Genomic DNA, 12,594 nt, shown 5'->3' on the forward strand with positions numbered 1-12,594 from the left:
TCTGCTTCTGTCCACAGTATTAGTTCTGGAATTGTGTATTGAATTGTCCCATCCCATTAATGTTTGACATTTACAGATTATTAATGGGTATCCCAGAAAAAGTATTTTTCTATGCCAAAGAAATCAGATGCTGGCCACTCTGCAACCATTGTCTCCATGATTTACTTTAAGGAAGAACTGTATGGCTTGTAACTGCTTCTGCATGCTCTGCAAGTTAATGGATTACTTTGACATTTTTATCCCATCATTCATCTTCTATTTGTTTCTGAAGAGCCTATGATCTGTGATTTTCTTTATGGGAACAGATTCCTATCTAATTTCTCCACTTAGTAATGTACAAAATACTTAGAAATACTGTATTAGTTCCTTGACTTTTTGTAGTGGATTTGCAGTTTACAGGAACTGCTGCAAAGAAAATGAAGAAAGACCTTTTACTAGCATGTTATTACAGGATGAAGTAATCTGTTTCGTCTCCAGTTCAGTGAAATACTTAATTTGTACTTTGAGCCTATGCTTAAAGACTTTGGTAATTTTGGATCTGGCTCACGAGTATAGGATCTCTTCTCTAAATGTCTTTGAGACACATTTTTGAAGGATAATATTAGATCTTATGTAGTACTTTTGTCATAGATCCCAAAGTGCTTTGTAGTTGAGGCCCATAGCAATATTTTCATTCTGTGGTTACTTTGCCTCAGTTTCCTTCTACAATGTGTATATTTAATTTCTCTCCAGTATGGGCCAGAATAAAAACAGCATTGTAAGAAAAAGCAACAAAAGGAAACTACTAAGGAAAAAAAAATAGTTAGAATTAAAACCTTGTGATTTGTCCTCACAAAGAAGTGGATTAAGTGGTAGGAACACAGTAGATCACTTTCCAAGGGGAAGGCAAATTGAGACTAATGAATTTTTAGAATTTCATTCAGTATGTTAGTAGAAGTTTGGTAAGTAGCAGAAGCTCAAAATAACAAGTGACTTCACTTGGGCAGAGACTGTTGTGATTAATTTTGGTTTATTTCGTATCATCATGACCGTTTAGTGAGGTGTCTTGGTGAAACTAAGGAAGACTTTTTCCTACTTACCAATTGCAAGCTGGTGCCCACTGGGAAGCCCTATCTCTGGGGTCACGCGTGAGGCAATATGGGAGCGCAGTGGCCTCTGCATTTGGAAGTGCTGGGCACACGTACAGATCTCAAATTTTTTTTTTTTGGGGCAGCTGAATGAAAATTTTTATGAGAGGTCCATAGTGAAAAAGAAAGAATGGAAATGGCAGCTTTTCAGAGAGGAGTAGTATATCACTGATTCTGATGAACAGCAGTTGATTCACATTTTCAGTGCTATCTTCAATTTGAATTATTCCACTGCAAAATCAAAATGAAAACAAAATGAAGATGCAGAGAAATAATTTAATGTGAGACAAGTTTGAAAAGATTAGATTGTTTATGCAGAAGGTTATAACCTGAAGGTTATAAAGAAGATTATTTTGAAGATTTTATTTGTCTTTTCTCAAAATAAAAGAAAAACCAAAGGAAATACTGAATACATTGGAGTTAGAAATCACACCGAATATAATTTTTAAAGGTAATAATTAGCCTGTGGAAGTCTCCAAATGTAATAAAGTGTGCACTGTAGAGACAATGGGTTCTAGGAATTTTTTTAACAAGCAGGTTTTTCTATATATAATAAAACTATTCCTGATCTGGTACTTCCATCCATTTCAGTGAATAAGCCAAACATTTACTGTAGCAGTTAGGGAGGAACTTCCTCAAAACCATGTTTTTTCATGATTTTCTATCAGATTTTACAGTTTCTCTGTAGCATCTGATACCAGTCACTGCTGAGACAAGATTTCAGAGCAGCTGAATACCAATCTGATGCAGTCTGACATTTTCTCTCGTTGTGATGATGATGGTCATTTGTCTCTTGAAAGCTAAATGGATGTAAGTATAGAGAAAGGGGTGGGGAGAAACTCCACAGAAGATATTAAAAAGATTGGGATCATTTATATGGTAGTATATGAAAAAGTTACGATGAAATATAGACAGAGTTAATGTTAGGTAAGTGAGTGCTTCTGTTCATCATTTGTTTCAATAGGAGAGGCAGGAGTAAGTCAGTAAAAATATAGATTAAGTATTTTTGCAACGTCATACAAGGACATCACTGAAGCCAAAAGCTTTGTAGAAATACAGAAAAAAATGGTTTGTGTGTGTTTGTATAATAGGAGTTTAGAAAAAGATTTTTGATTTAAAGAAAAACCATCATGCTTTAAGCAAAAATTGACCTCTTATTGGTGAGGCTTAGGAAGAAACTTCCCCAATACGTACATTATGCTTATTTCTTTTAGAAGATTGTTTGACTTTAATCTTTTCAGTATCTCATAGTATCAGTATCAGTATATATAGTTCTCAGTATCTCTATTATTAGAGAGAAAATTCCCGACTAAGGCCAGCAGTTTGGTTGAGCTTGGGTATATCCATTTTTCTATTCTGAGCTAATCTAATTTTCTGCTGGTACTGTGTGTAACTCAATTCAAAGCTAAAATGTTTTTAAAAGTAGTGGCATGTCCTCGAGCCAGGTCGTTGACCTAAATTTCATAGTATAATTCATGTTTCTTGGAGTCAGTATGTTGCATCCAAATTGAACAGCCAGTCCTCCAGGGTGGACAACAAGACCAATCTAAGACAATCAGCAAAACCTTGGGCCGAATACTAAGATACAACTCCCATTAACGATAATGAGACGAGGCTTACATATGTGGCATTCAGATACACGAGTGATCAGTTCTGCATGCCCTGTTTTCAGTTAGTGGTGCCAGGGCAGCTGACTGACTTAGTGTAATTTTACAATACACTTTAAAGACAGCTCACTTGTGCTATCATTTTGGGCAGCTTCATGGGATGTTACATAGCTCTGTAACAGTATTTGGTCACTTGTACGAATAGCCCAGGGGCTTCTGATACCATCCTGTTCCCATGCTTTCGGGGCCTCTGCAATCTTACAGCCTTGGGTGCCCCTGCTAAACTGCTCACTTTTACACACAGACTTCTAAAGCTACTCAGAGTTCACTGTACGGAACAACGAGATTCAAAAGTATGCGTATGTGTTTGTGTATACCTATGGATATGATAATTTCTTAGCTCCTTGCTATTAATATCCAATTATGACGTTATTGACATGGGTTAGAATTTAATTCTTCTTGGGTTATAGTGAGTATTTTTATGGAAGATATTACAATACTATGTTATGCAGATGTAGTGGTAATGAGTCAGGAATTGGCACACTGTCCTCTGAGTCAGGATATTAGGGGGCAATGTGTACCAGAGGTACTTTCTTTTGGCTTAGCCACAGATCTGACCATCTGTGGTCATAAAAGATCCTGGGAATATTTTTATAGTAACCTAGTTTAGTGACCAAAATTGATTATGAGTAATGGCATTTGAATGAACTTTCCTAAATTATTACTATTGCTTCTTTTATAAAATGTACTTTGTCATGTTGTCATGTTGTCCTGTTTATATATCCGTAATTTTATGCATTTTAATCTGCTGTTAATCATATCGAAGGTCCAAACAAAACTATCATTTCAGATAGTTTGCAAAGCTGTAGAATGCTCAGATCCCTTGTGAATATTGTTCGATTTAACTATGCCTGTGTGCATAGGCAGTTCGGACGCTGCCTTGAGATGATCAAAGGTTATTGTCTGCAAACAACAGATGCATGACTTCTTCTGTCCCCTGTTATATGAAAGTCACTAGTCACACTGTTCTTCCAAATTTAAAAGCTTACAAGCAATCTGAACAAACAGTGAGAAGTTCAGTGATCCACTGGGATTTTATCAATGTTATAAAGCATGCTGAATACATGTTAAAATAAAGAGCCTGTTGTGCCCTTAGGAAATAAATAACTGCCCTTCATTTCTGTTAGAATTCAAGATAAATTTTAAGGTGTTTGACTAGTCGACTGAAATGTGATTAGATTTGATTTCAATTCACTGAAGGAACTATGTTGTTAATTCCTACATTAATTTCCTTTGAAAACTCTTGCTGGATATTTGTAATTCACATAGAGCTGATTCATACTTCTTTTTCTTCTATTACAGCTTAGAACAATGCAAACATATCTGATTAATTTTGTAACTCTACTATGTGATATAGGGATTATATACAGATGAAACTTAACAGAGTGTGTCTTCCCTAAAACAAGACAGAGGAAGATGTTTAATAACCCTCTCAAAATTATTTTTTTCTAGGTTATCCTTAAAATGGTAAATAGCAAACTGGAGTAGGATTTGATACACATTTGTATCCAGGGGTTTCCATCACTATATTTTTTCATCCCTTCAGCAATACCAGCCTTATCACCTCTGCAAATCAAAACCTATTGAATTTCTGTGATGGAGACTTGAAGTGACTTTGTGAGATATCACAGAGCTGTCCCATCTACTGTCAGTTTAGATCGCTCAAAGAGACAGGTGTTTTTTTTTTTTAAAGATGGGTGAGTGTAAAAGCCTAAAATGGAAAGGCTTTGCTCACCTTTGCAGGCAACAAAAAAGAAGCAATGATTCCTTTGTATCTTCTGGCAGTGCCCAATAGCTATAACAAGAAAAGTATTTTATCTGGAAAAAAAACCCCAAAACCCACAACTCCCCTCCCCCAGCTACTGAAGTGTCATCTGACTGCAGGGCTTTACATTGCTTATTGAAAGCCAAAGGCCTGACTTTGAGTGCTGGTAGCTTATTCTTAAAGCTGGTACAGAGCTGGGTCCCTCACAGAGGCAGTGAACAGAGGGGCTATAAAAGGAGAAGTCTCATTTGTGGCTGGGTCGACAATGGAAGGGATGCATCCATGGCTGGGTGCATTCACACAGCGGACTGCATGTGACGTGCAAAAGTTAGGGAAGTGATAATGTATCCTGGCTTGCAGCAGGGAAAAGGCGACAGGCAAGTGTAAATCCCACAAGTAGCTGGCTGGGACAGCAAGCTGAAAGCATGAGGACTTAAAAAGATAGGCAAAAATGGCTTCTAGGTTATTCCCAACCTCCGAAGAAAACAAACGAAGTCCTATGGGTAGGTATCCAGTGAAAAAGCCACTCTCACTGACTTGGAAAAATACTGGGCAAGTGGAGAACAAAGGGAAAATGTGACACAGTAGCAATACTATGTTGTTGATATCACTGTTTCATTGTCCTATAGGTTTGAAGTTTGAGGAAATGCAAGAAAAGTTCGGGGAGGAATTCTTCAATATCTGCTTTGATGAGAATGAAAGAGTTCTTCGAGCTGTAGGTGGGACCCTTCAAGACTTCTTCAATGGCTTTGATGCTTTGCTGGAGCACATTAGAACTTCATTTGGAAGACAGGCCACCCTGGAATCTCCTTCTTTCCTATGCAAAGAGCTCCCTGAAGGCAATCTCATGCTTCATTATTTTCACCCACATCAGATTGTGGGATTTGCAATGATGGGAATGATAAAGGCAGCAGCAAAGAAGATTTACCGCTTGGAAGTAGAAGTAGAACAGGTCACTAATGATAAGATGTGTTCAGAGGGGACGAACCCAGGTAACTGCAGTTGTCTGACCTTCCTTATCAAAGAACATGAGAATGCAAATATCACAAAAGCACTTCCACCGGGAACTTCCCAGTCCCCCTTAGACCTGAGGATTAGCATCAGCACCTTCTGCAGAGCTTTCCCCTTTCACCTGATGTTTGATCCAAACATGCTGGTTCTCCAGCTTGGAGAAGGTCTTAGGAAGCAGCTCAGATGTGACACTCATAAAACTCTGAAATTCCAAGACTGCTTCGACATAGTTTCTCCTAAAATCAGTGCCACATTTGAACGAGTTCTCCTGAGATTATCTACTCCCTTTGTCATACGGACCAAACTTGAGGATTCTGGCTCTGAAAATAAAGATAAGGTAAGAACATTAATTTGGAAGGGGGTGTGTGTATAGGTGTGTGGTGGGAGAGGATTATTTATTCAGAGAGAAGCAGCTCAAGTCCTGTGTACTCTGGAAAGCTCACTTACGCCTTGCAAACAGGGGCTAAGTGGTATTCCTCAGTCAAATTAATATTTTCCTAAATTATTTATAAGCTTTGCCTGTGATGTTGTAGCAAATTGTGACACTGCCATTCAGAAAATTCTGCACTGTGGAGTTGAATAGGGCAGCTTAAATCAAAAGGGTGAGGAATTTTACAAAATGCCCATATCTAATCCTTAATTTCACTCCAGCTATATTATGATAACGATAATAGTTATTAAGCCATTTACTAGGGAATAGCTTTCAGTATGTTTTCTGAAAGACTCTCACTGCAGGGTTCACACTGCCACTTCATTATATCCTACTTCCCTGTTTCAAAATGCCGCTTTCCTCTGTGTTTCTTCTTATCTCTCACCCTGCACTGAAGGGAACCAGAGCTGTAAGTGGCACCAGGTATCACTTATGCCAATTTTAATGCTTTCCAGTCATTTAAGTAGGCACTTGTCCTCCTGCACTGTCTCTTCCCTCAGTGTTTTAGAAGAGAGCTACCTTAACTAGTGAGCCCTGTGTTGAGTTCAGTGCATCCCAGGCGAGTTAGGTCAGAGCATGTCTTCTAGAGTGGACCTCTCCAAAGGTTGGATGGAGTTTGTCTCATTGCACATCCTTGAATTATGAGAAGGCTTTTTGGTGTGAACTTGGGTTCCAGCTTTATGCACCACAGTACTTGTACTTAATGCTTACATTGAAAGTTTGTATGTGGGTGCCTTGGAAATACTGCTGCCCTAAGTGAAGGAATTACTGATTTTCAGGGTTTTTGAGAGAGAGCACCCAAGAACAGTCAATCTCAATCACACTGGATACTTAGACACCAAAGTTCTGCCTGTGGGTGCCACATTTACAGTTTAGGTGGTCTGGATACAGCTTGAGAAACTCCACCTCTGTTTTGCTACCTACACTGAGCCAGAGTTTCAGAAAGACTCCTGTGGTAGCTGCATATCGAGTTCTGGGTTCTTGTCAAAATACAGCCATCTCTGACAGCAGCAGTGTTTCCAGCTCCTCTTTGACACTGCTCTTTGGCACCAATAAACACGTTTCTACTGCATTGTCCCCTGGAAACAACATGTTCCCCCAAGAGAAGCAAACTAGTGCTTCTCATTTTGTATAAATTAATGTTATTCAACTTATTTAAAATCAAAAAGGAGTTTATTTTTCAGAATTTGTCCTCAAATCTGTCCTAGCCTTTAATTATGAAAAGGAAATGTTGTGTGAAAAGTTCAGAGTTGTTGGCTCTGAGCTACCTTTCAGCACAATCATTTCTCCTTTGACAGAGGCTTGTGCCGTGCTCCTTCCTCCCTTGGAGCCTACCCATCCCTCTCAGGGACCTTCTCCTGCCCTGGGACAGTGTCACAGTCCTTTGACCATCTTCTGTTCTTCATGAATCTGCTGTAAATCATTCTGAAGAGGAAAAAGGTTTTGGCGGGGGTAGGGAGCTTTTAAGACTTTTTTTCCCTGTCTAATTATGAGTTAAACAAAGAAAACATTCTTTTACCTGGGCAGGTTTCATACACTTGTGGCTGGCTCATAGGAGAGGTGGCACAGAGTGGAACTTGCTGGAGGCAGGTATTAGCAGCCAGTTTGGGAAGCAACTCTGATTTCAAAAGCTTGTTCTGTACCATCAAGCTGTGCAGTTCTGAGTGCATCCTTGTGTCATTGCTGTGGTTGGTACCATGTGTCATTACAGGTGGGTAATGAATCAAACCAGCAGGGGGCCCAGCTACCACTCGTGAGAGTGACCCTCTATGTCTTAAAGTCGTGTGTAGAATCAGACCTGGAACAATAAGTGTCAGCACTAGCACCGTAGTAGCAATTCAGATATTCTTTAGAAGCAGGTAAAAGGGAATGGCAGTAAAGGAAATCCTTTGTCTGCCAGCAGCTGGGATAAAAATTGTGTCTTGAACCGTAAGGTGTAAATGAGAGAAAAAGGAGTGATGATGAGGTGCAGGGGACCTGAGGTAAATGGTGCGCTTGCAGGCATGGGAATTAATTTGAGAATGTCAGTTTAGCTGAAGAGGTATTTTCTTCTGACACATCTGTTTTATAAGCACTTTCCAAAAGTTTCTGTTTGTGAGTAGTTAAATGAAGCTTTATGAGTAGTTAAACGAAGCTCACCATGTGATGCATTTTGCTAGATATTCCCTTTTTTCCGAAATGAAAGGTTGCGCAGATTCAGAGGTTGTGGTTGTCTTCCTTACATAGATTTTTGAGAGGAGCAACATGGCAATACTGTTATCTCATGCTCAAATCCTTAATATCTGCTGAATAAAAATATAGACTGAGCCTTGGGAACTACATGCTGTAATTTTCCCAGAGCTCATGTCACTCACGTAGCTCATTTTGGACTTCTTTTCAATTTGCCAACACTTGTTTGGAAGTTGAATATTGGGCAGGTAGATCAGTGGCTGTAAGCATGACCCCGCTTAAAAGTCAGCAGGTGAGTATTTCCCTATTTCTCTGTCACACACCTCTATTCAGTTCATACTGGAATTGTATCCCACTTACAACTATTTATCTTTTTTTTTAGAAAATTCTGACTCTGCAATAGCCTCAACTCTTTTCAGACTTGGTTACTTTAAATGGCAGTTGAAGGGATGTGACCCAGACTACTCTGCTGCAGTTTTGAAGCTGTTCAGATATTTCAATGGTTCCTCAAGAAATAAAAAATGTTTTAAAAGGCTTTGCAATGAACAGAGAACCTTTCAGCTTCTCTTCAAATCACTTTTATTTTCATTTCAATACATAAATTAGATCTTTCTTCAGACTTGCAGTGAGAAAGACAGAATAAAAAAACAGTTTTCGTTTAGTCCTGACACCAGCGGTATATTCAGATGGCAGTAAGTCACAAACCATGATCTTTCCCTAACTCAGCACCCAGAAGCAAATGAAAAAAAGCACCTATCCTGATTTTCAGGGTGCTTAGTGCTTGTCCTATTTATGCAAAGGCTCATTTGTGTGCTTCAATTTACTGGAATTTGAATCACTGGAATAAATTACTTGGCTTTATAACATTATCCTGAATTTCTGATGTAAGGCTTATGAGGTCTGGGTGATAGGTAGCACTTCCTGCAGAGATGTGCGTACACCTTTGCACAGTGTCATGCATCAATGCATCAATATCTCAGCAAAGTTTTGGTAATTTTGTCAGTTTATTTTGGTAATTTTGGTAGTTTTGGTAATTTGTCACCAGCTGTTTCTTGGAGCTCTGAGCATTTACAGGAGCCCATTGTTGCAGGGACCAAACATGAAAAAGAATTCCCCACCTGGAGAACATGGACTCTATAGCTTTAATCCTGATTTTCAACACCATCCATACTCCTGGGTCATAATTCTAATGTTTTGATGTTTTCTTGGCTGATATTTCAGTCTCCATTACACAATGGACACATGTGGACAATGCAAGCATTTATTCATCAAAATAGTAAGCAATTGTATAAGTTTATTAGGTCAGCAGTCTCACTGACTTTACCTAAATTTACTGTAAGTTTGCAACTAAACACACTTGTAAGTCTGTGGAGAATAAGAACCAAATTGTACAAACTAATCCAGAATAAGATGGGACGTGATGGTTTACTTCCATCCTTTCTTCCTTCCCTCCTTCTGTCCTTCCATTTTATTTCCTGCAGTGATCAAGTTATCCACAATGATGCTTTGGGGTTTTTCTTGGTTATTCTGCACATTCAGAATTGTCTGTATGAACAATTATGACTGCCTTTAGATCAGGTTTCCTAGTATGCATACAGCTCTTTAGGTGTATAAAAGCTGAATGTGATCGGCCTCTCAGGTTTCCAGTTTTTCCACGCAGCTAAATTCTTGTTTTGTTTGTTGTTTATAGTATGGTACTACCCAGATGCTGAAGGGAGTATTAGGGCCTATTGCTCTACTTCTTGTACCAACATTCTGTTGTTTTTCACATTTCACACTAATTTTTATTCAGAGGTTTTTTTTTTTGTGTGTTTAACTGGAGAGCTTCACTTGCATGCAATCAGATTTTCCAGATTTTGGGTGTTATCCCTAAATAACAAGATCACAAATATTGCTGTTTCACCTCTCTAAGGAAACTTATTCTATTCCTCTCTCTCTGGGAGCAATTATTTATTGCAGCAATCAAAAGTACATTTATTGTGGCAGTTAACCATTTGGGATTGATTGCTTATAGCTTCGCACATGGTTAATACAACTGAGTTTAATGGAAGTTAGTGGAGTCGCGTATGGAATAAGATATAATTTAAATTGAGAGGACTGGGTCTGAACTTGTCTGCTGCAGTGATCTGAAGCCCCTGTCAAGCCCATCCACTAAGGTTTCCTTTCCATGAAGGTGCTGGCATGCGAGAGAGCTGATGGTTGCGCACTGCCACACGGGGACGGGAGCTGCCTTCCTGTAGGCACCCCACAGTCCTCAGTGGTGGGTCCTCCTGGCCAAGTGACTGTCTGGGAAGCACCACTGCTCCCTCCCTGGCAGCATCTCCAGGTGTTTGCACAAAGCAGATGGGGTGTTTGCACCCAAGACTCTCCCTGACTCTCTCACCTGTGCAGAGAGTGTGTTGACATGACTGTTTCAGTGTTTTACTTGTAAGCACTACTTAGACGTGTGTGGTATCAACATTGCTGTCTCCCATCTGAGCTTCTGCAGGACTTCCACTTTCTTACTTTTACAATAGAAGTCATTTCCTCATCTCTGTGAGTCACTGCTGGTTTTAAGGCAGGTCATCTTTTACCATGTCTCTTTGTATATGCTGTTTGTTTTCACAGAGCTACCCAATGGATATTACCTGATTCTGATGCCTCAATGACTTTGCATTTCTCAAGCAGCCTGGTAACTTGCCCCTCACCTTAATAGTGAGACCTTGCACAAATCTTTCTTTTAGTTGCCACCAAAGCCACATTTCAAGTTTTCATTGAAAGTACATCATAGGAATTTTCCGCTTTGCCTTTTTTTTTACGGAGAACAAGACAAAATGCAGCTGATAACCCAGCAGTAAAATGTGCATGTAGCATGAGTGCAGGTGGGTAGCCCTCCCACCATTTCTTGACCAGACAAGGGCTGGAAGCTCCTGATACAGGTACTTGCTAAGTACACTCATTTTCTGACTATACTAATGAACAAGGCTGTCTGTGACATGATGTAAATACTTACCTCCTTGACAGCATAGTGAGACGACTGGAGCTGCTTCCTTTTTGGCTGTGTGGGAAGACAAGGACTGACTCTTGGTTTCCTCTCCTGGCTAACATTCTCCTCACGTGCTACTCCTGTGCCATCAGTGCTGGGCAGATCAAGAGGAGATGGGGCTGCCCTCGTGGGGACCCACCATGTCCCCAGGGCCTCAGTCCAGACCCAGTCCTCTTGGTGCACAGGTTGACAGGTTGAGCCCTGTCAGCACTGGTTTGTGGGTGCCTTTCTGAAAGTGTGCCTTGGCATGCAGTTGGCAAGAATGCTGAAAGTGAATCATGAAAGAAAGTATTTGGTTCCCTGCCAGATACTGTGTAGCTGTATTTTCCTTGTACTACTGCTCTCCTGCTCAGACTAACAGCCCTTTTCCACCTTTGAAATCAATCAGTTTTTATAAGGATACTCACTGGCCTTTGACTTACTGTTAGACCTGGAACACTTTAATTCAGACAACCTGTCTAAGAATAAAGCTGGCACCTAAAATTGCATTACTGAAGATGGCCAGAATTTTTCCGGTGGAATGTATTATCTTTGAATATGCTGTTTTATTAAAATCACAATTTCCCAGGGATTCAGCAACATTTACTTTCATTGTCTTGAAATGTTTTGTTCAATAATTTTAGATTTAAAGTGCTTCTTATTAGGGAAAAGTTTTACATTTACATTATAATACAACAACACTTAAAAATATGGAACATTGGGTTTGACAAACAGAATCCTCTGAAAATTTTATATTGCAAGAAGTTCCAGATACCACCAGCACCAGCAGGAATTTGTCCCAGTGTACTGATTTAGATAAATGCATAAATAAATAAAAATGAACCACTCCAGAGCCAAGATTAAACAAGTGTATCTGGAAAGTTAGATTCTAAAGTTTATAGATAGGCATGTAGTAAATGGCCAGATTTTAAAAAATGCCAAGTGATAAACAACTGTTCATTTTAAAATGTTGACTGATTCAGTGGAAGTTGACAGGAATTTCCCCTGCTCATTTCCATTGTTTTGTTTAACTATGGAGTTATTCATCTAGTCCTTCTTCCATGGTATGAGGAAGTGCCATATCTAGGTCAAATATTTCCTTTCAGTCACTCATTTCTGTATTTGCCATGTATGATCAGATCAAAAGTCCAGCTAGTCCATCATGCTGACTCTCACAGTCACCAACAGGCAATGCTTAATTAAAAATATAAGAAAAAGTTTAAGCCTGCAGTGATATTTTCTGTAATACACCCTCCCAGATTTTAGCTTTCCCAGGAAGAAAGCGCATCCTCTTGCAGTAGCATCCAGAATGTGGCACCTGATAGCTCCCACAGGACCACTCCTCCGTAATTTTCTCTAGCACCTTTTGAACCAGGAGAAGTTCATACTGGTGGCTTCTGTGGTATCCTGTGGACACAGGG

At 39.5% G+C, this 12,594-nt stretch overlaps 1 protein-coding gene across 1 annotated transcript in view; it reads left to right on the forward strand.

Annotated features, from left to right (window-relative positions):
• Window positions 1-12,594, forward strand: part of GUCY1A2 (guanylate cyclase 1 soluble subunit alpha 2) — a 177,343-nt gene that overhangs the window by 37,763 nt on the left and 126,986 nt on the right. Inside the window, exon 4 of the mRNA XM_068425146.1 lies at window positions 5,189-5,907. Within this exon, the coding sequence (XP_068281247.1) occupies window positions 5,189-5,907 (719 nt within the window). The remainder of the gene's footprint in view (window positions 1-5,188; window positions 5,908-12,594) is intronic.

The sequence above is a fragment of the Nyctibius grandis genome, chromosome 2 (assembly GCF_013368605.1).
Source record: "Nyctibius grandis isolate bNycGra1 chromosome 2, bNycGra1.pri, whole genome shotgun sequence".
Classification (NCBI taxonomy): Eukaryota; Metazoa; Chordata; class Aves; order Nyctibiiformes; family Nyctibiidae; genus Nyctibius; species Nyctibius grandis.